Source organism: Cololabis saira, chromosome 19 (genome assembly GCF_033807715.1).
Source record: "Cololabis saira isolate AMF1-May2022 chromosome 19, fColSai1.1, whole genome shotgun sequence".
NCBI lineage: Eukaryota > Metazoa > Chordata > Actinopteri > Beloniformes > Belonidae > Cololabis > Cololabis saira.
In genome coordinates this window covers 33,627,721-33,654,550 of record NC_084605.1, presented here as the reverse complement: position 1 = coordinate 33,654,550, position 26,830 = coordinate 33,627,721, and the positions used below count along the sequence as shown (strand labels likewise).

At 41.1% G+C, this 26,830-nt stretch overlaps 1 protein-coding gene across 2 annotated transcripts; it reads left to right on the top strand.

The window, feature by feature from the left end:
• The first annotated feature begins 1,003 nt into the window (after positions 1-1,003).
• Positions 1,004-25,581, top strand: LOC133419469 (synaptic vesicle membrane protein VAT-1 homolog). Of its 2 annotated transcripts, none has more exons than XM_061708663.1 (6): positions 1,004-1,619; positions 16,286-16,493; positions 22,651-22,821; positions 22,932-23,021; positions 23,230-23,468; positions 25,368-25,581. In XM_061708663.1, the coding sequence occupies exons 1-6, from the start codon at positions 1,215-1,217 to the stop codon at positions 25,572-25,574; spliced, it is 1,320 nt and encodes a 439-aa protein (XP_061564647.1). In that variant the 5' UTR covers positions 1,004-1,214; the 3' UTR covers positions 25,575-25,581. The 2 variants fall into 2 exon arrangements, with proteins under 2 accessions (XP_061564647.1, XP_061564646.1); XM_061708662.1 differs by lacking the exon at positions 25,368-25,581 and adding an exon at positions 25,047-25,266.
• Positions 25,582-26,830: the final 1,249 nt, after the last annotated feature.

Genomic DNA, 26,830 nt, shown 5'->3' with positions numbered 1-26,830 from the left:
AATGACTTTATTAATCCCTTTGGGAGGTTCCCTCGGGGAAATTGACGACTCCATCTCACACACACAGCACTGTCATTTACAAATCAATACCTCAAAAGCCAAACACCCATATAAAGATAAAAATAAAATTAAAAATAAAGATATAAATAAAAATAAAAGATAAGAACAAAAATAAAAAGTGTGGTGCCATAAAAAAGAATTATATGGATAGAAAAAGTGTTGTGTAAAATTGCACAAAATTGATATTATATCACATATTGATAATTCCTTTCTGCATGACTTTTATACTCGTCTGTTGAATGAATGAATGAATGAATGAATGAATGAATGAATGAATGAATGAATGAATGAATGAATGAATGAATGAATGAATGAATGAATGAATGAATGGTTTATTTCGGACAGAATACATTGAGACATTTACATGTTCATTTCACAAATAAAATAAAAGGTAAATAGAAATGTCCGAAAAAGGAGTAGGCTGAAGCCAAGGGCTTATTATAGCCTATCCTGTGCAGTGTGTATCATTCACACAATATGGCATCCGGTGGATGATAATACACAAATAAGAAAAGAAATATATAAAAAGAAAACAAAGAGAAACTGTCATTGCATTATATTATATAAAAATAGTAATACCAATAATGCAAAAAGGGGTATATAGTGATGCTATTTTCATGTTAATCTAACAGATTTCTTTATAACTGTTTATCGTTTTATATTTAAAAAATTTTTTGGAAAACATAAATTGAGGTACACATTCTTAAATCCTTATCACAGCAATTCCACAATTTGATGCCTTTCACGGAAACAAACAAGGCCCCAAACAAATCCTGTTTAAGGCCACAATAAAATGATGGATGGATGGATGGATGGATGGATGGATGGATGGATGGATGGCAAGCTATGGTAGGTATTTTATTCTGAAAACCCACACCGGATGTCCTTTAATTGATGCTTCCCTCTTGCTACAGACCACTTGTTGATATCAGAGCAGCTCATACTCAGGAAATTACAGAGAAGCGCTCACGTTTGCAGGAGATAGGGCTGCAAGGAGCATCTGTTTTAGGAAGATTTTTTTTTTGTAAACAGTAATTTCTGCAACCGAGCCACTCTTTCTGCTTCTCTGGGGTGCACAGAGGATACAGAAACGCCCCAAGATAGAGACATCTAGTTTTAAAGTGTAAATCTTTTTTTTTATAAAAGTGGTGATCATGTCTGGTGAGGAGGCTCCGAGCCAGCAGGAGCAGCCCGAGCAGGTGAGGGGTGGAGGGAGCCCCGCCGAGCCCCCGCCGGCAGCCCCGCCGGCAGCCCCGGCAGCAGCTCCAGCAGCACCAGCAGCAGCCCCGCAGGAGTCCGAGGAGAGCGTCTCCTGGCGGGCCCTGGTCCTCTCCGGGTACGGGGGCTGTGATAAGGTGAAGCTGCAGGTGAAGACGCAGAGCAAGCCCCGGCTGCAGCCCGGCCAGGTGCTGCTGCGCGTCAGGGCGTGCGGGCTGAACTTCGCCGAGCTGCTGGGGAAGCAGGGGCTGTACGAGCTGCTGCCCGCCCCGCCCGTCACCATGGGGATGGAGGGCTCCGGGGTCGTGGAGGAGGTGGCCGAGGATGTGAAGGACAGGAAAGTGAGTCAAAAAGGGAATGCTTTTAAATACACTAACAAAATACCAGGAGCAGATGAGTGGTTCCCAGAGGTGTCAAGTAACGAAGTACTTAAAGCAGCACAATGTAACTTTCAGCTTTTGTTGAGTTTGGCGGCTCCTTTGGACAAAAGCGGTAGTGTTTTACCAGTAGTGTGGACTGCAAAATCCACCATCCACCTCCAAGTTACATAGTGTCAGTGAAGGAGATACAGACCCCTCAGACAATGACTCTGGAAATATGATATTAAGGTGGAAAAGTGACATAGTGCTGCTTTAAGAAGAAATTTTGGTTATTTATACTTCACTGGAGTAATTCTTTTTCAGACGACTTTTTACTTTTACTCCTTACATTTTCACACAATTATCTGTACTTTTTACTCCTTACATTTTAAAAACAGCCTTGTTACTCTATTTCATTTCGGCCTTTAAAAAGAAACTATCCAGTTAAATTGCTCCATCCGGATAGAGTGAATTTGGTTGTGGTTGTTTCAGATGTTCTTGTCCAGTTTTGTTCTTACATCCGTTCCCTCAGATTCCTGCAACTAAACTTGGATGTACATTCCAATAAAGGTTAGGATAAATGATAACATGCCTCTGAAGTTTGACTTTTTGAACCATTACAATACTTATAGGCAACTAGTCATCATATCTTCTGCTCTCTGAAACACATGTTAATGCTCAATAGTACACATATATGGTTCTTTAATATATTTGCATTATACTAAGATGCATTCATTTTCAATGGCTTTTGTCCTTAATGGCTTTTTTCCCCCTTACATTACTTTTACTTTTATACTTTAAGAAGTTTTGAAACCAGTACTTTTATACTTTTACTTGAGTAAAAAACTTGAGTTGATACTTCAACTTCTACAGGAGTATTTTTAAACACTAATGAATGTGAATACTTTTGACACCTCTGGTGGTTCCTGTATGAATACTGCAGGCTTTCACCAGATTGCTCTTATGCCTGATTTATGGTTCCGCGTTAAATCGACATAAAGCCGGCATAAAGCCTACGCCGTAGGGTACGCAAGGACGCGCACCGTACGGCGTAGGCTCTGCGTTGGTGTAACGCGGAACCATAAATCAGCCTTAATAATTTGTATCCCTGTTTGTTTTAGTGACTTGGAGCCCTTTCAAATCCCACCCTGATAAAAGTTCAAAAACATCCTTTTAGAAGTCTAGGTAGATCTCGGTAATAAACCGACAGCTAAACTTTATACAAAGCCTATATGGTGTGTCTGAGAGCTGCGTGGGATGAAGCCCTCCTGCAGAATCTGCCATTGTGGCTTTATGAAAGCTGCTACTGTTTGATTTATAGTGTGTCCCTGAATGTTCTTCCTTGCACAATAGTATCTCGTTTTCTGCTTCCTCACATATTAACTTTCCATAAATCCATTTAGTTCACTATCAGGTTTTAGATAAACGGGTACAGCGTATTCAATGCACTGCTTGTGTGTGCCTCCTTTTTAATTAACAGCTCTTAACTGTATCTGCACGTATCAGAGACTATTAAGTCTATTTGGTGATATTTTTGGTTGTGAATGCTCACAATTGAAATAGCTTTTGGTTTGCTTGAAGCCTGCATCCTTTTGCAGTAATACCGCACCAGCTTGTTCTCAGAAATGTTATTTATTGGTACAGCGAGCAAAGAACTGCAGAATATTCTATTTCTTTTACAACCGGGTATTGAAGATTAAACCAAATGATTCATACCTCCATGACTGTAAATGAAGAAAACAAAGCTGTAGAGCTGAAACCTCCCACCATGTTTGTGAAGTACAGCCGGTTGCTCTCAGTGTATGAAACCACGCACATGATTGTGGAAAACAGAAAACATTGACATTTTAATGACTAATCGGGTTCAGTAGGTCCATTATTTGCTTTGTGTGTGTGAATTTTACAAATTACTTACTTAAATGCAAAACTTTAACAGGAATGCTGCTGCTGATGATGATGATGATGATTATTATTATTCATTAATTTCCCCCAAACCAGATTCCTATACCTCCTGCCAAAGAAATATCTTTTTGGCAGAATTTCCAGCATCTGCATTTCGCAGGAAAAAAGTTAAATTTAAAAGTCACTTATAATTTGTGTATAGTTGAAATGATTAGTACTCATTATTGGAGTATTTCTGGAATCCTTGAATGTTCCTAAACATTGTCAATGTGCGTCTTTGTCAAATTGTGTCTGTGTTACATTTATTTTATGCTGCTTTTTGTTGTTTTTGGATTGACCCAATTTTTTGGTGACAACCTCAAGGGAGGATGCAGTGTTGATGGGCCTTGTAAGGTTAAATACATGGTGAGGGGTGGTTTAATTTTCTGTTGGCAGCTGGAGACAGGCTTTTTATAAACCAATTCAAACAAAGACAGGGAAAAAATAAAGAACTCTTGGGAACATTTTGTTGAGATATTTGTTGGCAGTTGCCTCAGTTTGTTTTTATAAACAAAACAAATATGCTTGTTTAACTTCCCCTTTGTGGGTCTTGATGACATCTAGTGGTGAAGTTAAAGATTGCAAGCAACTGAGTTCCCTTCTTCCACCCTGCCTTTCCCAGCCTGGCCAGTACCAGGACCAGCGGACACGGCTGAAACTGCCTCTGACCACCTTTGAATAGACATGCGACCAATCGGAGTAAAAGAGCATGTGACATAGGTAGAGTGACAACCAGAAAGGGCAAAAGACATCCAAATTGCATGCAGTGGAGTGTTAAGCCTGAATTATGGTTCTGCGTCAAACCAACGCAGAGCACACGCCGTCGCCGTGACGCTGTCGTAAACCCTTCGGACTTCTCCATCACTCCATTTCTCCGCGGTGCAGTACCCCCCGTGACCGCAATTCGCAATCTTTTCCTGAATTGTTTATCCAACTTTTTCCAGTCACAGTGAATCAAAGAGATAAGGACAACTATTGTGCAAAAAAACAAAACAAAAAAAATCACACATACACGAAGAAAAGAGCGCTGAAAGTTCACGACTGCTTCAAACCGGAAATGCGTTGCTACCAAGCGAACCAATCACAGCACTCTCGTCTGCGTTTGGTCTGCGTCGCCTCGACGCGTAGTTACAACTTTCGGGAGGTGCACGTCAGTGACGGCGTCAGTGACGGCGTCAGTGACGGCGTCAGTGACGGCGTCAGTGACGGCGTCAGTGACGGCGTGTGGTACGTGTCGACGCGTACCACACGCCGTAGGCACGGCGTCGTTTTGACGCAGAACCATAACTCAAGCTTAAGTGCTGGTCAATAAGTGTTGTTGGTTTTGCAGAACAATCTTGTTGATCCAAGGTGGTGTAAGCGATCCTGCAGCAATCTTATTTTGATTAGGGGCTCTTGGACCTTCCTGTATCATCATCCCCTTCTTGTTCCAATTAGTTCAGTCTGTTTATGGGTAAAAATGGCTGCGACGGGTACCGGGGGCCTACCTGACCCATTTTACTAGAGTACCTTCTGTGAAGTGAAAGCGTCTGGATTTCCAGGCTATTCCTTTCCAACCTTTTTGGAAAAACCTGGTGACCTATGAAAAGGGTTGGCTCGGGGACCTGGATGAATGTGAGTTGAGCGGGCGCCATTTGTAAAGACTGTAGTCCTCGTGCAGGCAGTGCAGGTTCGAGTCCCGGCCTGTCGCACTGCACTGCAATGCCCTCCCCCCCTCTCTCTACCCATTTCCTGTCTACCTACTCTCTCAATAACGGCCACTAGTGCCACAAACAAACCTTGAAAAAAACAAACAAAGAAAAGGGTTGGCTCCCACGACGCAGTCGTTTTTGTGATTCAATGAAAGTTACTTGCACAGTTTGGTCCATATAGATCAAATTCTTAAGAAACGACACCAAAGCTTTACCACTGATTTCAGTTGGCTGGTATAAAAAAGAAAAATCCTTATCAGTTTTTTGAGGGTTTGTTCTGAAGAACATTAGCCTTCTATGAAAAGGACTCTTTATGAAATTCAATGTACAGGACTGTCTCAGAAAATCAGAATATTGTGATAAAGTTCTTTATTTTCTGTAATGCAATTTTTATAAAAAAAATAAAATAAAAAAATGTCATACATTCTGGATTCATTACAAATCAACTGAAATATCGCAAGCCTTTTATTATTTTAATATTGCGGATTATGGTTTACAGTTTAAGATTAAGATTCCCAGAATATTCTAATATTTTGAGATAGGATATTTGAGTTTTCTTGTAAGCCATGATCAGCAATATTAAAATAATAAAAGGCTTGCAATATTTCAGTTGATTTGTAATGAATCCAGAATGTATGACGTTTTTGTAATTGCATTACAGAAAATCACAATATTCAAATTTTCTGAGACAGTCCTGTATGCGAAATATGGGGATGCCTCATGTGAGCCTCAATGGACTTGAAAGAGAGAAGAGAGGAAAACTATGGGCCAATGAATGATGTCAGAAGCTGGAGCTAGAGAGCTACTCCTGACAGCACATAAAAGGACGTGCCAATAAGAACCTTTCTCTGGACTCTTATCAACCTTCTTTTCCATCTGAAGCGTTTCTTTTCACTGTGGTCATTGTGGCCTCTTAACACGAGTAACATATGTTTTCTGAGCGTTACTAAAGCTGCTCCTTCTCCCTTCGGTGTCGGAATAGTTTTCCTCCTCCACCACTTCCTACACTCCTGCTCTCATTCCTCCTGCCACCCTTCCCTCCATTCCCAGAGAGCAGGAATCCTTTAGAGAGAGTGAGTGCTTGGTTCCATCACCTCCTTTTTTGGGAGGAAGCAGCAAGACACAAGATGCCCCCAAACCCCAGATCCAGTGATGCAGGAAGAGGGGTGAAATCCCTGCAGATTTTAAGGCCAAGAATGAAAAATATGAAAAAAAGGTTTGAAGAACAGACGGAAATTGGACATGATGAGAAGATGATTGGTGAAGTTTAGTGCATGAGTGTGTGAAGGTGTCACTGTTGACACAAAAGATCTCTGAAGTGTCTTTGGAGAAAACGAGACGGAGCAGAGCCGTAGCATGACTTCTCCAGACGAGGACAGCAGGGTGTGGCTGTTTCATAAGACACTTGGGGAAACAGACAGATTAGATGCGTTGTGTAGGTTTCCATTACAGCTTGTCTTTCCAGATTCTGCAGCCAACACTATTCTGTCACAGCTGTTTCCAAACAAGATAACAGCAGTTCATGATTATAACTCCCACCTGGACACGTTTATGTTTCTGGAGAAGTGGAACAACTGTTTCTATGTTAAACTGGTTGCTTTGAGAGAAGGAAGTATTTCATCTTTTGCATAAAACTCTTATGATATGAGACTCTGTATCGCAGCAAACTCTATTCAGTTCACTTTTTCCTCATGTTATGGGGTCAATTTAAAACAAGAATTTTTTTTTATTTTTTTTTTTAAATGAAATACTGTTTTTTGTACTTGTACATTTCTCATGGGAATTTGCCTTGTTCTACTTTACGCATAACTGCACTGTTGTCAACAACTTGCACTGACTGCATGTCAAAAATCAAATGGCAATAAAGGAGGACGGTATTAGTAATCCTTAAACTTTTTCCTGTGCAGCTGGGCAAATTTTTGCCATTCTCTATCACCAGAAACAGGCCATTGTTGGTCAGCGTTTCGCCTCAGTCAAATCTCCAATACAGTTTCACAAATACAACCATTCTCTATTGTTGTAGAGGACTATAAAAATGGCACCTGCTCAAAGTGATTCGCTTTACAAACATTTACTTCCAAAGGACTTTTGTTTTTACATCAGTCTGATTTAGGACATATACTTTCTAGTGATTAATGGAAACTGTCAAAACAAGCCTTTACCACATCACACAAGGGGATCAGTAGCAGTGAGAATGTAACCTTAAGTCCCTGGGACTTTTGAAAGACTTTGTTTTGTTTCTTTTAAAAACAGTTTGAACCCTGAATAAATAATAGATACGACGAAAGAATTGAGAAACCTCTGAAAAATGGAAACATGTGCAGGAGACCCCTCCCCCTTTTTTTTTGCTGCTGCTTTCAAAGTGGTTTTTATGATCACATTACACATTAAAGTTCACATCAAATTCCGCTTCAAGACACCTGCCGTGATCACAACATCTTTGCTGGTTCACAACATTGACATGACATCTCTTTAGAGCAGCAGCATCTCTTTAAGCAGCTCGTAGGGCTACTGTACATGCCGGTGTAGATTCTCAATCATCCAGCTCATGGCAATCCAAGGGGCCTGAAACGAAGGCGACTGGACATCGCCTGGTTTTTGAAGACATTTCGCTTCTCATCCAAAAGGCTTCTTCAGTTCTAAACTGAATTAAAGCTGCAAGCAGCGATGAACGGACCCTCGCACTCATGGCCATCGTCCCCCATAAGCATATCAGAAATGACACCACCCACGACTTTCTATGTCAAACCATTCAAAAGTTATAGCAGGAAATAGGGACAACCAATCAGAAGAAGGGGCGGGGCTAATTTTCACCAATTATGGTCAAGGACTCAATACTGAGTCCCATGACACCACCCACGACTCTTTATGTCAAACCATTTAAAAGTTATGGCAGAGAAAAGTATTCTAGGGGGCGCTGTTGAGCCGTTAGGCCACGGCCATTAATTCAAACCATGAAATATAAAATGTATCACCAGGCCTGGCTTGGTGCAAAATTTGGTGACTTTTGGGGAACTATCAAATATGGACCAATCAGATGAAGGGTGGGTGCGCTTTTTGGCGTCTAGCGTCGCCACGGTAACACTTTTGAAAGAGAAAAGTAATGCGTGTTGTCGCAGGACGGAGACGCACATTTTGATGTATAACACACCTGGGTGCACGTTACGGTTCGGGCCGTATTAACTGCCGAAGGACTGGCATAAATTTCGCGAAAATGACACAATTAATTCAAAATGGCCGACTTCCTGTTCGGTTTCGGCCATGGTGCCAAGAGACTTTTCTTTAAGTTGCGACATGATACAGGTGTGTACCGATTTTCGTGCATGTACGTCAAACCGTATTGTGGGGCTTGAGGCACAAAGTTTTCCGGGGGGCGCTGTTGAGCCATTTTGCCACGCCCATTAATGTAAACCATTAAATATAAACATTTTTGCCAGGCCTGGCTTGGGTGCAAAATTTGGTGACTTTTTGGGCACGTTTAGGGGGGCAAAAAGGCCCTCATTTCGTCAGAAGAATAATAAAGAAAGAATTCCTACAGATACAATAGGGCCTTCGCACTGTAAGTGCTCGGGCCCTAATGATGGAGAGTACCAGCCTTATAGGCTGTTGTCGGTCATCAAGATCCAATTATTAGTCACGTGAGTATCGGTGACCCACCTGCGCATCTGTCAATCAATAAGCACTGGATACAACTGCTAACGGGCCTATTGATTCACAGATGGGCGGGTGGGTCGCCGACACTCATATGACTAACAATTGCAACTTGCTCAAAATTCTCCCATCTTGCTTTTCAGCCCAGTAGCTGAAATAAAATGCTGGTATTGTTTTGTCAAACTGCTATGGTGCTGAGTCACTGCACACTTGGGACTTTGTGAGGAAGAGGCAGCATTGTAAGAGGGTTTTTTTCTTCTTCTTTTTTTTTTAAGTCAAATGATGATTATTTCTCAATCCCAAGCAAATATGTTGGGGCTCCAATAACACCCATGTCCGTGCCAGCAAGGAGGGGGGGGGCAACACTGAAAACTTAAATGTAGGTCTCACAGACAAAGGCTCGGTTTATACGTGGTTTTACACTCTATCCTGAGTAGTCACATCTTGACAGCCTTAAGTGGTGTAAATGGTGCATTTTTAGGGGAGCATTGAGATCCAGTCTCTCAAACCACTTTTGGTCATGTCCATATGTGGTTACATTCTTTTAGAAGTGTAAACGCAGTGCAGTCCTCGGCCATAGTGAAGGGCTGCTTATATAAAAGAAATGAATGTCAAGGCAGAAGGGCATTTGCACAACAACAGTGTCATAGATTGTGTCCAAGATCACCTACTACTCACTTCTAGCACAGTACACTGCCGTTATTATGTAGGGGAGTCCCGTGTAGGGAATGATGACACGAACTCATCAGCACAATGATTTTTTTAAAAACATTTTTAGCACACTTCCTCCTACCTTCTTCTGTGACCTTTAGTATCAGTTGATTCAACATTAACTCATCATATGATGCATGAAACATCACACAGTCGCAGAAATGGGTGCTGATTGGGACATCTTGTGCACATCTTCAAAGCTGTGGTTTAACAAAAAGAACCATAGTCATTTCTTTCTGCGTGCTGATTTTGACTTTTATATCGCCGCAGGGTGGTCACTGCCTTGTGAGATTTTCTTTCTCCACCCACATTTGCTTTGGACAGATATTTTCCACTCAGTCCTTCAAGTTAAGACCTCAAGATCAACAAGTAAAACAGTGTGTGAATGAAGCCGTCAGTCTTTCAGAACACTTACTGCAAGTGTGTGCTGGCAAGAGCTCTCCTCCTTACACCTCTTTACTGACGTGTATGCTGATCTCCCCTAGCTGGAGACATTCAGATGCATACAGGACTGTCTCCGAAAATTAGAATATTGTGATTTTCTGTAATGAAATTACAAAAATGCCATACATTCTGGATTCATTACAAATCAACTGAAATATTGCAAGCTTTTTATTATTCTAATATTGCTGATCATGGCTTACAGCTTAAAAAATCTCAAATCTCAAAAAATTAGAATATTCTGGGAATCTTAATCTTAAACTTTAAGCCATGATCAGCAATATTAAAATAATAAAAGGCTTGCAATATGTCAGTTGATTTGTAATGAATCCAGAATGTATGACATTTTTGTTTTTTTAATTGCATTACAGAAAATAAAGAACTTTATCACAATATGCTAATTTTCTGAGACAGTCCTGTATGGTTTTGATGTCAATAAATGACGTGCGTCTTCTGCGGGCTGTCTGCACGCCACTGCCGTACATTTCCAATTTTGAGAGCACATCTGCAGCACTGTGTAGTTCAGACTGCTGTTCATTTGTGCATGTGATTTATTGAAAAAACACACTGAAAAAAAACAAAACAGTAAAGTTTTGTTTGTTTCTTATTTGGCAGCAGGATGTGAGAATATAAATGCTGTAATCGAGTGACATGCCTCGCAGGGTGAGTTTTTGTTGAGACGTGTTTTGTTGAGACACCGTGCTGCTTCACACATTATTTCAGTTGGTTCACTTCAAGTCAAGTTTACAGGAACTGAGCTTATCTTTTTAAAAACTGGTTATCAAGCATTTTTAAGTTCATCCAGCAAGATATAAGTGTGTCATAAATCCAAGTATCGGGACATTTGATCAACAAGGGCTGTGCCATCTGAAAGTGGAAGTTAAAACATGTGCATTAACTCCTAAAAACTGGGTCAGGTGGAGTTACAACATACACAAGGTGTGTGTGTGTGTGTGTGTGTGTGTGTGTGTGTGTGTGTGTGTGTGTGTGTGTGTGTGTGTGTGTGTGTGTGTGTGTGTGTGTGTGTGTGTGTGTGTGTGTGTGTGTGTGTGTGTGTGTGTGTGTGTGTGTGTGTGTGTGTGTGTGTGTGTGTGTGTGTGTGTGTGTGTGTGTGTGTGTGTGTGTGTGTGTGTGTGTGATCTGTCTAATGTCATGAGCTGTGTGGGGCAGGAAGTGGGTGGAGCTTGGACCACTTTAGGCTGTTTTTAAAAGGAAGCAGTGCAGCGTTTCTAATCAGATCACTTTTCCTGCACCCTTCACTATTTTTGGAAGGTTTTTATTTGAGTACTGACAATATTTTTACACTGGACTCGAGCCTCTTTGGAGCTGAACTAGGAGAGAAAAGCATTTAGTTGGAGTTGGATTATAATTGCTTTCCTTAAATCTTAAAATTTGAATGTTGAAAACACACCTATTTTCAGCTGCATTTGAATAAAGCTCCAAATTTGCACTGGTACTTTTAAACCTTGAATTTCAAAACTTAATCTTGTTTAAATTTTGAATTATGTGGCCCTGTGATGGACCGGTGACCTGTCAAGGGTGTAACCTCTGCCTCTCGCCTGAAAATAGCTGGGATAGACTCCAGCAGACCCCCGTGACCCTGCAAAGGATAAAGCGGGTATAGATAATGGATGGATGGATTTTGAATCATGCTTTTTATTTCTACTTTGTGATGTTTTAATGTATCTGTAAGGTAGGCCTACTTTAAATAACCTTGTTGTTGAATTGGGCTATACTTGACTTAAAATAAATCCATTCAGTAATTTAGAAGTTTACTTTCTTGTTTAAATTTGAGATGTCATTACTTTATCTTGTACAATGATGGAAAGGATTTAATTATATTCTCATCAGCCAAACAAGCAATTTGAAGATCCCACCTTTCATGCTTCGAGAATGGTAACTCATATTTCTCCCATTTCTCAGACTCAAAGCAACTGTGTCAATTGCAGTATTGTTCGCAAATAACCTCTAGCCTATTTTATTGTATTTTTTTTTTTTACATTTAAAAAAATAAATAATCTGATACCAGAGTATTCCACTAAGTGGCACAGTGACTATCTCGGATCATATGAAGCTCCTGGATTTGTACGACGTAGTTCTACATATAAACATTCTGAAGGGTTGGAGAATGTGTACTGCTGGAATCACTAACTGAATAATAATAATAATGATAATAATAATAATGATAATAATAATAATAATAAACTTTATTTGTATAGCACCTTTCATACATAAAATGCAACGCAAGGTGCTTCACATAAAAAGAAGAATTTAAGGCATAAAACATAACATAGAAATAGAGGGCATAAAACAAAAATCAAAGCAGCATAGTGGAAGCAAAAACAATAGCAGTAAAGCAGCATAGTGAGGACATAACCAACACATAACCCAAAAGATCGATTAAAATAATCAAAATACAGACAGTATTTTAAAATAATTTAAAAGATCAATTAAAAGCAAGCGTGTAAAAGTATGTCTTGAAAACTGAAGGAAAAAAGTCTGTTGTCAATGCAGCGCCCCTTGTTTATTTTTTGCGATACAGTTTTTTGGACAGCTAAATCAAAGGACATTAAGTCCAAGTCAATTATGACATTAAGGCAAAACCTTAGCTCTTGTTTGGCTAAACCTCCATAGTGCTGTAATGGTGCTGGAAAATGGTCTGGCTGCACCAAGAGGCTACATCCAGTTTGGTTGTCTAACTCTTTTCAATATTCATTTTATTTTTATAATTAGCAGTGCTTCAACTGACCAAAAAATGGCTCCAAAAAATAGTTTATCTCCAATGACACCCAAAGGTTCTCGACTCGTAAGGGGGTGTGCAGCAGGACTAAATCAAATAGACGCTTTCCTTTAGCTTCAGCTCCATCTCTCAGCCGAGGTCTGGGCAAAGTTAATGAATCTGAAAAGGGGCAGGCCGGGAGCTGGGAGCAAGGTGTGACGAAGCCCCCCGAGTCTGCAGTCATTTATCTTCGGTCTGTTGAGGCTCCTGCTGCAGTCATTTAGTGTAAGCTTGACAAGGGTCCCGCTTTAATCGGCTTTCTGCCAGTCCTGATGTTAACTGCAACATTACTTACTTAAAATGTCATTTTGGTGGAGACAAACGAAATACAGATGGACAGATTCAGTCAGAATTAGTATAATATAATGCAAGTTAACATCACAGCCCAAGATGAGCTAAGTCAAGCTAGAATAGATAGCTCATCATCCTTCGACTGTCGTGGAGATCCTAGATGTCACTTCTTTCCATCGGGTCCTGTCGGCCATTGCTGCTCCCAGTTCTTGGAGAGTAAGTCCTGTGTCCCTAGAGATTGTGTCAGGATAAGTATGAGGCCTGGTTCCTCTGGATGATTGGGGGAGCCGCCATAGCAGGATGTCGGATATTACTTGATCCATAGCACGGTAGCAATGACCGGCAAAGATTGCTCTACGGCGTGCTACAGTTGTTGTTATTGGTGGCAGTTCACCATAGATCTGTTCCTTGGTTGGATGAGTTTTCCAGGAGATGTTTTTGACACACATGAGGAGTCTTGTGTATGTGCCGTTGAGCCGGTCTTGTAGTTCCTTCTTCATATTCCAGGTCTCAGCACCAGATAATAGGATGCTTTCAACACAGGCCCTGAAGAAAGAGACCTTGATGGAGGTTGAAATACCTGACTGCCAGACTCTGAGGAGTTTGTTACAAGCGTTCCAGGCTTGTCCCTTTCTGGCAAGAAAGTGTTTTCTGCTGTCAGCCACATATGAACCCAGATATTTAAAATCCTTGATTTATTTGATGTGTGATCCATCCCGTGATGTAATACTTGGGTGGTTGGAGTCCTCGTTCATAAGCATGCATTCTGTTTTCTTTGAGTTCAACTTGAGTCCGACTTTGGCCGTGGCTTCTTCAAATGCGATGAGCAGGGTCTGGGCAGATGTTGTGTGCTCTGCGGTCAGGGCGACATCGTCCGCATAGTTGAGGTCGGTCAGATATTTCTCGCTTTGACGACCAGATCTTCTTCCAACCATGAGTCCGTTGTCTCTGATGTTGTCCACTGATTGCCGCAGAGTATAGTCCACCACGATGACAAACGGAAAGGGTGCAAGCGTGTCCCCTTGGAGAATTCCAGCTGTTGTAGATAGATAGACCTGTGGTAACTGAGCTCTGATGTTCCAGGCAGTCTACAGGTCTTCTGTTTTGCCCTTTTCTCCATTTTTGGATTCACCAGGGTTGGGCAGAGTTGGTTCCTACCGCTATGGCCCTGCCCATCTCTCCCCAAAAAAGGCTTCACCTTGACTCCTGTGAACATAAAACATGCAAGAAAGTCCCTTCAAATGTTGTTGACAATCCTCCTAGATCCTTACAACCACTTAGCAAAAGAAACAAACAGCCCGCCTCACTGCAAGATTCAAATCATCAATCAGTTGTAGCTCAGTATTCGCTGTTTCCTGTAACCAAGCGACTTTTTTCAAATAGGAAACGTGTGGTTGTTGGAAGGGGAGGAGGATGTTGCTCAAAACTGTCCTCAAATAAACTTCTCTGGCCCAGCTACTGCAAGGAAGCTGCATCTTTGGTGACCCCAAATCTCTGACGGGTTAAAGAACTTCACTGTCTACTGTGGCATATAGTAATCATTTGTATAAAACCCACATGATATCTTGTGTCAAATTATATTTTTAAAACTTTTTGTTTTAAAATGTTCCCTTTTTTATAAGATCCAAGAATGACATGGTAAAATGAGAAAGATAATTCACCTTAAACTGTTTCTTATTTATTTGGGAAACTCCTAAGATGTTTTGTAAGAAGCGAACATGAACTTACTTCTGTCAACTCTGCAGAATTACAGGACGAACCCCCACCAGTGGGCCAGATGTTGACTTTTTACTGTCTAGGGGCCGCTCTGTAAAACATTAATTAGTGCCTACATAGCCTTGCCATCATATTAACAAAGTAATAGGAACCTCATGTCATTCAACATCTAAGATACTTTAGTTCACCCTGCCCCACTTGACCTTGATGTGCCCCTTATTGCTACTGTATGTGTGGGTTTAATAGAGGCAAGAAAAACTGAGATTATTAAAGGTTCATGGGCTCATTTTTTTCTTGTATTTTAATGCTTTTCAAGTGAATGGTATGCTGGATTGTAAGAACATCGTATTCCATTGCTTCAGGCGGTATTCAGCCATACAGGCTGATTTGTTCGGGTTTACTTCCTTCCAGTGCAATGAACGTGAATGACCCTATCACTTTAGATATACATTTGTGTTTCTCTAAGGCAATGTCAGAGGGTCCAAATGGCAAGAGTCTGATCTCTAGAAACTTTAAGCATTAGGTGAAAAAAGTTCCACTTACCTCCATCATGCTGGAATTAGGGCTGGGCGATATATTGAGATTTTAATATATATCGATATATTTTCAAACGCGATATGGTACGAGACAATATCGTTTATATCGATATAGCTTTTTTTTTTTTTTTCATGATTTTGATATAGCTTATTTTGTGACAAATCGACTTGAATGTTTTATTTGAGATTTGCACAAATGTTTTGTTATTTGCACAATTGTCAACCTCAGTGGAAAAGTCTGCCTGTTACTGTCTACATTGTATTAATTGCACAGTGTATTTTAATGTAATTGTTATGCAGGAAAGGGATATTTGTTTTCTTTTATTCAAGAAGCATTTTTATTCTATATATGCAGGCAGTTTATTTTTATTTCATTTGTTTTATACATTTTGATATTGTGCAGACCTCTGTTAATAAAGGAACCTGTGTGACATTTGGCACGAGGCTTTGGATTAAAACTGACTGTTTTTTTAAGGGTTTGCCTCAGAAAAAAATGAAGCTAACAGAGATGCTATGCTATAATGCTTTGGGGGAAACCCCAATTATGTCACAGAAAAAATATCGATATATATCGAGTATCGCCATTCAGCTAGAAAATATCGAGATATGACTTTTGGTCCATATAGCCCAGCCCTAGCTGGAATTATGACTGTCACATCCAATCTGAAAGGGCCACAGAGTTTATTTTATTTTATTTTTTTTACTTTTTATTGAATTGGCCTAAAGCCTCACATGTAAAGATTAATCCAGACTTGACTATCATCAGTGACTGCAGGAAGAATCTAACCTCTTGTGAACCGCTTACTGCCTTGTTGTTTGACAGCATTATTTAATCATATTAACCTGCCTTTGCCTCCTCTTCATCTCCTCTTCTTTTCTTTCTTTTTCCAGGTGGGAGATCGTGTTATTGCAATGAGCCGCAGTGGGATGTGGCAGGAAGTGGTTGTTGTTCCCGCTGAGCACACATTCCTCATGCCAGAGGAGATGAGTTTTGAAGAAGCTGCTGCTCTTCCTGTTAACTACATGACAGCCTACATGATGCTGTTTGAGATGGCCAATCTCAGGCCCGGCAAGAGTGTCCTTATTCACATGGCTGCAGGTGAGAAACATCAGTGCAGCACAAATGAAATAATCTTGTTCAATCTTGTTTTTAAATTCCCTGTTTAGTCAAAACTATCCATCACTTAACAGATACACAAAAGTATGAATGTCTGCATATAACTTGAAGAAAGTCATTTTTGTATTTTCCAGGGCACTCATACTTTAGTTTTGCACCCATCATACCTGCAAATGGTTTGTAATTGCCGGTACTTTAAAATGATAAAGAAAAGTATCATAAGTATTCAATTTGATTGAAAATGAGATGGAGTTTCTTCTGATTGGTCAAATTTCTGTAAGCTTTCCTTGAGGGGCAGCGTGCCTCATGAACTTGTGCAACTCCTGTTGATGTTCAAGAATAAAACACAGAGCTACAAACTCAGATCTGGAGAGATTTCTAATGTTCCCAACGATGGCGAGTCCAGAGATCCAGCCATACATGTTTAAACCGGATTCGGATCCGGAGTGTGAAAGTTGTCCACTGGAGGAACCGCTGCAACAAAGATTACCTGCTCTGTTTGGGGTGGCTGTAAAACCCGTAAGTTGGAAAATGTTTGTTGTGCCCTCACAAGTAAATATAAGACATTATGGAAACACTTTGCCCCTTCCTTGGTGCACGGTCAAAATCTTTCATTTTAAAATGTGCACTGGGTCCATATCCCCTCACCGGCCACTTGATTAGGGATGCTGGTGGCTGGTGAGAGGATATCTGGACACTAGACTGGCTATATCACTGTTATCACTGTTTGTTGGGCCAATTCTGTTTTAGGACTAGGTGAAACAATCCCTTAAATGAACATATACGGTGAGACATGAGTGGTGACGGTGCATCCATCAGAGTGGTTTGCGATGGTGTATGAGGAGGGGTGGGTGTGTGTGAGGAGGGGTGGGTGTGGGGGTTGTAAGCCTCATTGGGGTCATCAGGTGGGCACCCTCTTTCCCCGGTGTTTCGATAATAGGCCCACAACACCTCCAGAGGGCTCATCGGCAACACCTGGCGTCCCAGCTGTGCCCCCTCTGCTTTCAACCCCCTGTGTCATTACTTTGGGGCCCAGGAGGAGTCTCGCCTTTTCACCCAGAGCCACCGACTTGCTTCTTCTGCTGCACCTGAGAGGGCTTTTATGGTCTGGCGTTGGGCTTGGCCTCGAATCCCCAAGTCCTTAAGCAGCCTGATGGTAGACTTGCCCAAGAAGCCTCTGCAGCCAACTTCCACTGGGCAAACCTTGACTTTCCAACTGCGTTGCTCCGCATCAGCTGCGAGCTCGCTGTACTTAAGACTCTTGCGTTTGAAGGCCTCCTCAACAGCAGCCTCCCAAGGAACAGTGAGCTCTATAATATAGACCGTATGAAGTGAGGAGGACCAGAGCACAAGGTCTGGTCTGAGGTTTGTTTTGGCGATCTCAGGCGGGAAGCATAGCCTGTGGTTCAGGTCTGCTACCAACTTCCAGTCTTGTGCCCCTCCGAGCTGGCCGATGACTGATGTTGTGTGAACTTGTGCCGTAGGATGTGGTTGTGCCGCCAGGTGTAACGGCCTTGTGACAGGCTTGTCTTGCAGCCAACCAGAATGTGTTTGAGGTTTGCAGGAGATGGACAGAGGGGGTATGTAGGGTCTTCTCCGTACCATTGGTTGAGGTTAGAGGGGGAAGGCAGGACATCATACGTTGCACGTAAGATGAAGCTGGTGTGAAATGCTTCCATGCCCAACAGCTCCCTCCAAGAGAACTTTCTCCTCTCAACTCCCTCCCATCTCATCCACTGTCCTTGCTTGGCTTGTGAGACAGCCTTTGCACACCTTGTTGCCTACTCTTGCCGACGCACCTCATCGACGACCAGACATCGGCGCTGAGCTGGAGTTGCCCTCTGCCAGGTTGGCATACTCTCACCCAGGCCAAGGCCTCCTCTCTCTTGTTTCACTAGGCCAACAATGTCTCTGTGTCTGAGGTCTGACTTCGCCTGCTGAGTAGCTGCAGTTGGGGTCCATTTCCTTCCGGTCACTAGGGTAGGAGCTGTTTGGGCTACACAAGGGTCACGGGATTCCGACAGTGTCATTTCCAACCCTACTTTGGAACATTTGAACTCCTCTGCAAGGCTGGAAACAGGAAGTTCCAGAATGCCTCTTCCGTACAGCCCGATGTTGCTAAAGCATCTAGGGAGTCCCAGCCACTTTTTGGCAAATGAGCTGACCAATCTCTCCAGTTTTTCAACCTTTGAGATTGGGACCTCGTAGATGGTAAGAGGCCACATCAGCCTGGGTAACAGCCCAAACTGGAGGCACCAGTGGTAACATGATGCATAGAAAGAGCTGTCCTTTTCATGAATGGTCCCGCTCCTCTAATTGGTGGTAGAATCCGACCAGTTGGGACTATCCTATGACATAATTGAAGTCCCTGAAAGTTAAAGGGGACCTATTATGGCATCTAATCCCTATTTTAAACAGGCCTTGAATGTCTTAAAAACAAGCTTTTGATTGTTTTTGCTAAATAAATTAGAAATTCAGCCTCTGAGCCTTTATGTCTTTATCTTCCCAGTCTCTAACCTCATTATCTATGCAGGATTCTGAGTGGGCGGGGCTATGATAATGAGGCACTGTGCTGATTGGCTGCCTGAATGACACGATACACCGCTACGAAAAATTTGGTTGCTTTCCTCCTTCTCTGAGTTGGCAGGCTGAGGGGAGACCACTTTATATATGTTAAAGCAAGAGAAAATGTGATTTTCATAATAGGTCCCCTTTAAAGTTTGATAAAGTTTGAGATAGTTTTTTTGCCATAGAAATACAACAGCACCACTTTGCACATTTCTCTATTTTGAGCTTAGAATGACGTTCATTGTTAAGTCCAAAAGCACAGAAAAGGATTCTGTGTCCATTTAATAAGAAAAAAGTGCTAATTTAAGATGATGATGGGAAAATGTAAACTGCCTTTACAAAGGAGTAATAATCTTCCTAAACTCTGTTGTGGCACAGGAAAAACATCTCCCCTGTGAGTTAATTATCAAGCATGAAAAGCATTTCCTCGGATTTCCTGGTCCAAAAATATGAGTCGCAGCACGTTGACCACAGATCTCTAATCTGTTCTTTGAATGAAGCTGCATTTTTGTGGTGAGAAATGATCAGCCCAGAGACCATGGGTCAGCCGTGTGTGTGTGTGTGTGTGTGTGTGTGTGTGTGTGTGTGTGTGTGTGTGTGTGTGTGTGTGTGTGTGTGTGTGTGTGTGTGTGTGTGTGTGTGTGTGTGTGTGTGTGTGTGTGTGTGTGTGTGTGTGTGTGTGTGTGTGTGTGTGTGTGTGTGTGTGTGTGTGTGTGTGTGTGTGTGTGTGTGTGTGTGTGTGTGTGTGTGTGTGTGTGTGTGTGTGTGTGTGTGTGGACGCTGTGGTCTCAGTTTATTCATAAAATGTCAAGCTGGATTGCTATCAAACATAATTTGAATAAATGTGACATTTTACATAAACAGGCATTTCTGATTTTACTACAAAGCATTAGATGCATTTAGGAGTCTAAAACTAGCAATAGTTTGACAGTTTATCCTGTAAAACAAAACCTGGAAACTGATAATTCTGCAAGATTCCTCCTAAATTTACTTTCACGTCATCTGTTCAAAGTGGACACATACTGTACTTACTGTACAAGAAGTGGTATTGCTACATGAATTGGCTTGAAGAATGAACCCTAAATTTCATCTCATAATTTTACACTTAAAAATCATTGTAAAATAAATGTTTCACCTCTTTATTCTTAATTGAACTTATTTTGAAAACAAAAATCTGAACAATTCAACTAATATAATGTGGAATTATAACTTTGCAGTACCAACACTCCCAGATCTTCTGACATGAGTAGATTTTATCAGCAAAATAAAAGGTTTATGGATATCTCAACGATTGTGAAACAACTATATAAGATAGGGGCCCTTTTTTGATATAGACCCAATGTGTGCAGATAAATCCATTTTTTTTCCCAACAAATCTACCACAAAGGTTATAACTTTCTAACGTCTTAGTATATTGAAGGTTGAACGTTGTTCCTCACTTGAACTTGCTTCGAATGAGCGTCTTCTTAATGAATAAATGTGGTAATAGGAGTTATACATTTCAAAATAAAAGTGATTTGTAGTGGTATATATATAATATAAAATTAGTGGGTACAGGAGTGATTTGCTACAATGGCTTTTAAAATCGTTTTTTATTGACAGCACCTACACTGAATTTATTTGGTACGTGTTCAGTATATCGAAAATGTTTAAAGAAAATATTGTAAATAAATATAAAACACTAACTATAAAGTATATTATCAAAAACATTCTAGAATGTGAAACGTCAATTTTATATTTTGTCTTATTTATTTTTTGTTTGTTTTCATGGATTAATACTAATGTTTCAGATTTAAGTTGATCACAAGATAAAAAGGGAATAAGCTACGGCTTCAACCTACACCTTTTCGGCAAAAGCAATATTTATTTTACTTTTTTAATTTTTTGTTTTGTAAAAAAGGCTTAACTTGTACAAGACTTAAGACCGAAATAAAGACTATAATAAAAAAAAACTATTAGAAGCTTTCAAAAAAAGTACAAATGATCCCTTTGCCTTTTTATTAGGTTGCTCTTGACATCTTTAACTTTTTGTAGACATTTTAGCTTCCAACATCACTCTGATCTCCGGTACGCCCCCACTAATGCTGTTCCTCACGAGTGGGCGGACTGCTGTCAGCTGATGTGAATGAAGTAGCAGCAGGAGGCCGGGGTGAAGCAGTGGGCAAACGAGAAAACTAGTGGATGTGAACTCCCCGGTGGTCTGCTCGCTGACTGATTCAGACTCCAGAAAGATGTGTCATCAATTTCAGCTCAAGCTCCTGCATCTTCTGAGATTCAAGCCATCTAAAAATCTGTGTAAATTGACTTTAATATAATGGCTGCCCCAAAGATGGATGTTGGAAATTAAAGTGACCCTGGCCTGGCTTCTGTTTACATTCAATCTGTCATACATGTCATTTTTAAACGCAGCTTTCCTCTTTAATTTCCTGTTGAGTAGTTTAGAGGTGGGAACACATACCGCCATTACCGTGTGATTATATCCGTCTGCAGAACGAGAGAGAGGGTATTTCTAAATGAAGAGTAGAAATAGATTCACACATCACTTTTTTTTGTATAAAAATAATTTATGTAGAACAAAACCAAAAAACACAACATTATGGACAATGCAACACCACCACCAAAAACTGTTTTTCATAATTCCCCAAAAAAGAAAATTTAATATCCAGAAAGAAAATCTCTAACCACAACATCAAACATTTTTTACAAATAAAATTATGATAAAATATAAATATTAACAAATATTCATCAGGTTCTCTGTAAATCAGGTGTGTTTGAAGCAAAGAGCTTTCAGTTGATCAGATCAACAGTGTGCATTTAAAACTGCGATATTTCAGTTGCATCACGATAAACCTCTTAAGTGTGGTTGGAAAAGCTATTTACTACGTTTACATGCAGTCAAAATTCGGGTTATTACTAATATTCCGGTTACTGAAACATTGAGAATATTCCGTTTACATGCATGAGCAAACAGGGTTATCCCTGTTTACATGGCGATTAATCATTTGGGATATCTGGATCAAACCAGCGATGCTCGGATAACGTGATGACGCAATTACCGTCATTTCCGCTTCCTCTTCCTGTATCCAAATTCAAAACAAATGCTGCTTCGCGCAACTTTTCGCTCACCTTCTTGTAAATCTGGCTATCCCGGTACTTTCTTCCGTCTACAAATGCAGAAATGTTCATATCCTTCATTACATTTATGAAGTGATTAGTCTCCTCCTGGTCTTGCGTTTCTCCGTGTTTATAAGAACTTCCTGGACTCAAAAGACCAGGATTCCTTGTGAACAGAGCATGTGCAGAAAACAAATTCATGTTCCGTTTGATGGGGATATTCTGTTTGGCGTTTACATGACCCAATATTCGGGTTTTAAAAGGAGTAACCCAGGGGTCATATTCGGGTTTTTAAAAACCCGAATATGAGCAAATTCGGATTATTCAAAGGGGTTATTGGTGTTTACATGGCCGTGCAAATTCAGGTTATTGCCAATATTCGGGGGTTTAAAAGGGTTATTGACTGCATGGAAACGCAGTCTGTCTCATGTCTTTGCGTCTGTGTCCACGTCTGTAGGTGGAGTTGGTATTGCTGCCACCCAGCTGTGCCAGACTGTGCCAGATGTGACCGTGTTCGGCACTGCTTCAGCTGCCAAACACGAGATCATCAACCAGGGCGGGGTCACTCACCCCATCGACTATCGCACCAAAGACTACGTGACTGAAATCCGCAAGATTAGCCCGGAAGGTAAGAGGACGGGAATATTTAATATTAATCAGAGTTTTTACTGTTATCAGATGATAAGCTGTTGAAGTTTGTTTATTCATTTACTTTTTTCTTATGCTTTCTCTCTGAAGGAGTGAATATTGTCCTGGACCCACTTGGTGGTTCTGATACCCAAAAAGGCTTTAATTTGCTGAAACCTTTGGGCATGCTCATAGTTTTTGGTGAGACACATTTTGAATATCTGATGGAAAAATAAAAAAAACTGTAAAAATGGTGTGATGCTCGTATCTCATCAGGTTTAAAATGTGAAGGTTCACAAATTCTGCCAAATAATAACAGACTGGTCTGAAGACAATTTCACCATCATCCATAAAGAAGATCTGGGTCCTGGGAAATTCTTCTCTAAATCTGTTCTGTCCATCATTCCAGGTGCAGCAAACTGTGTGACGGGTCAGAAGAAGAACCTGCTGGCCATGGCAAAGACCTGGTACAACCAGTTCTCTCTCAACACCCTGAAACTGATGCAGACCAACAAGGCTATCTCTGGTTTCCACCTGGGCTACATGCCTAATGATGACTTCTTCAGCAAAACCATGTTCAGCCTGCTGGAGCTTTACAAGCAGGGGAAGATCAAGCCCCGCATCGACTCCTGCTATCACTTTGAAGAGGTTGGTTTGATTTGAGAATGGTATCGATCCTCTCATCCAACAAGCACGTGAGAAGTATTTATCTGAACACAAATAAACTAACAAGGCTAGATATTCCTGTATTTTTTCTGTGCACCTTTGTACCAAAGCAGTGTTTCTCAATCCTGGTGCTCGTGGGCCTCTGTCCTGCATGACTTAGACTACGTTCACACTGCAGTTCCCAAGTGACCCAAATCTGATTTTTTGCTCATATGTGACTCAGATCTGATTTGTTTATGACAGTGTGAACAGCACAAGTTACATGGAATCTGATCTTTTCAACCAGATTCAGGTCGCTTCCATATGTGGTTGTAAATCGGATACAGGTCTGATGTTTTGCAATGCGACCTCAGTGTGAACAGCCAGGTCGGAATTAATGCGACTTTGACGTCACTTGAGAGCGACCGTTGTCATAATACTGCGCTGGCGGGGGCGGGAGTCACTCGGAAGAGATCGGAAAAGGTCAAGACAAACATGAAGGATAGCGGCGACGGAGCTAATCAGTGGAGTGACAGTGAGGTCTTGGAAGTATTTGGGGGGACACTACTATACAAGCTAAATTAGAGGGGCAGCCATCGCTCCACAAAAAGCCATTATTAAAAATGCGGCTTTCTTTCTCCTCCTTCTCTTCATTAACACTTGCTCACAGGTTCGTCGGCTTCCACCACACAACAACTTCAAAATATCCCCATGTACCCTCACTTCTGCTGCCTCAATGTTTACCGCCGTATGACGGCGTGCTGCGTGTGACCTCTTTGTTATTGTTCCTCTGCGCATGCGGGTCAGTTCAGGGCCACGATGCGTTCACACTCGAGGCTGATATAGGACACATTTTAAAAGATAATGTGAACAGCCACACAAAAAAATCGTATATGGGAAAAAATCGGAATTGAGCATTAAAGGAGCTTGAGGCTCCTTTTAAGAAATGAGACTCTCTAGCGCCACCCTTCACCACGACGGCCGTTGGGGGTACTGCAGCCAACAGTGAAGCCGGCACGGGAGAACAGGGAGAACGTGCATGCAGCGTCATGTGACGTCACATCCGCAGGACAGCGCGGGAAATTCGGGACCGAATTGCAGCACATTTTGCAGCACACAGCCTGTTCAAGGCAACGGAGAGATACACTAGAGGGCTCATTCTTTTTGGTTTGGAACGCTTCATCTGACATTATTACTAGAAAACTTAAAATGTATACGGATTTTTTTCATAAATCTTGCCACAATCCGGCCTCAAGCTCCTTTTAAGGCCTGCAGTGTGAACGTAGTCTTAGATGCTACCCTGCTTCAACACGCAAGTACCTGTGTCATCAACAGAGCTGTGCAGACCTTGGTCACAAGCTAATGAGGACCTTTAATTAGAATCAGGTGTGTTTGTGCAGGGAAACATCTAAACCATGCAGGACAGGGGCCCACGAGGACCAGGATTGAGAAACACTGCACTAAAGGTTTTCATAGAAATGGGATAGTCGTGCATCCACTGTGTGACGAAGAAAGCAGCTCCACCAAAGCTCTTGCTGCTCTAAAGTGAACTCATCCTGAGATTCTTTAAATCGATTATAGGAAGCGACGGATGAAGACACCTCTATCCCTCACGCCACCTTACACCTGTTGCTAGGTGACAGTCTGGACTGTTGCCGTGGCATCACTGTAAGTGGGGATGAAGATGTTCAGCCGAGTCCCCTTCTACTGGCTTCAACAAATAGGCAGCAGCCTGCCTGTTTCCAAGCAGGAAAACTACGAGTGGCTCAGGCTGGAAGAGATTATAGATGACTTAATGAAAAAATAGCGCTTCCATTAAGCGTTACGCTTATTTAGGTGTAATGAATCATGAGTTACATTTAGTTGAAATGGCAAACCCTAATACATATATTTCATTTTCAGGTAGCTGAAGCCATGAAGCGCATGCACGAACGCCAAAATATTGGTAAAGTCATCCTCCTCCCTGAACCTAAGAAGATAGAGGAAGAGAAGAAGGAGGACAAGCCGACGCCCAACGCCGAGGCTGCAGAAAATGTGGAAAAAAAGGAGGCCGAAGTCAGCGACAAGAAAGAGGAGGCCACAGAGGAAGTTAAAGCAGAAAAGGATTGAGTAAGAGGTGTTGGTGTTTTCAGGCACTTCCTCGACATGTTATCCAGTTGTCCAAAAAAAGGAGAACAAAGAAGAGCAAGATGCCTTGAATTTGTTGTTGTTGGTTTTTTTCCCTCAGTATTTTACAAATGTTTATGATGTGCTGTTGTGCAATATGTCAATAATGCAGTGTCTTTGTTGGGAACAGTTGTTTTTTTTTGTTTTTTTTTCTTTCATTTTTGTTTTTTTTTAATAAAGGTTCACTGTTTTCTGATATGTCACCAGAGAAATTACGAGTCGTATTGACAGAGAGACCTTAAAACGGAAACAAAAAAAGGCAGGTAATGTGAAGCATTTATGAAACTAAACTTTGATACACTATGTGAAATAGTGGAACATAAAAGCTTCACATGTCTGATCTCGGAGAGTGTGCCCACTGCCATCAGCACCACTGGAAATGTGACGGACAGCTGAGCTGTCAGGATTTCATTGTGCCCTGCTTTACCGAGTGGCCCAAAGTGAAAACTATTTTTTTTTTAATGATTAAGAAAGTGCAGCATTAGAATAGTTGTTTCAAACCTCAGGCCCACTGTGTTGTAAGCTTCAGTACAGGAGGAGGTGTTTGGAGAACATTTCATAGATAATGTTGTATAATATTCACCTGTAGTAACTGAATTAAGTCAGATTACAACCATTTTGAGGAAGAACTTGAGAGCCCAAAACATTTGTCTGTAATCTCTTTAATATTTCTGACAAGTGTATGAATTAAGAACCAGAGTGAATTGTACTTTCTAAGCTTTACTTCCTCGGGTTTCAAGTTTACAGAAATGTGCCTGCTCTGTTTTTTTTTAATATCCTTAATAGACAAAAGAACCAAAAGAGAAACGTTGCAAATCCGTTTTTTAAAGGAATTTAAAACGACCATCAACTATTAGATGGTACAGAGTGTAAACTTTCATGAAGGGACCAAAATGACGTGACTCAAATGAGTTTTGAGAATAGAATGTGTTTGCATCAAAATGACCATATAGTACAGTAGTAATGAGATCAATATGTCAATATATGGCTATTTAAAGCTTCTGACAAGCGTCTGAAAAGACATTCCAGTTTTTTACCTCAGTACCGAGGCCTTTTTAACTTTGTATGTGTACAAAAAGTGCTGCAATCTCTGTCTGGTCACTGCAACCTAGTCATAAATCCAGTCAAGTCGACTACCAACGTAACGCAAGCTACTCTCAGTAGAGAGTTAATGGCCTCTGCTTCTAAGAGTTGCTTTT

Bases quoted from the DNA above. Each gene is read 5' to 3' on its own strand.
- LOC133419469 (XM_061708662.1), top strand. From the start codon at position 1,215: ATGTCTGGTGAGGAGGCTCCGAGCCAGCAGGAGCAGCCCGAGCAGGTG. The intron at 22,822-22,931 runs GTAAGAGGACGG...TTCTCTCTGAAG, and splicing joins CCGCAAGATTAGCCCGGAAG to GAGTGAATATTGTCCTGGAC. The intron at 23,022-23,229 runs GTGAGACACATT...CCATCATTCCAG, and splicing joins GGGCATGCTCATAGTTTTTG to GTGCAGCAAACTGTGTGACG.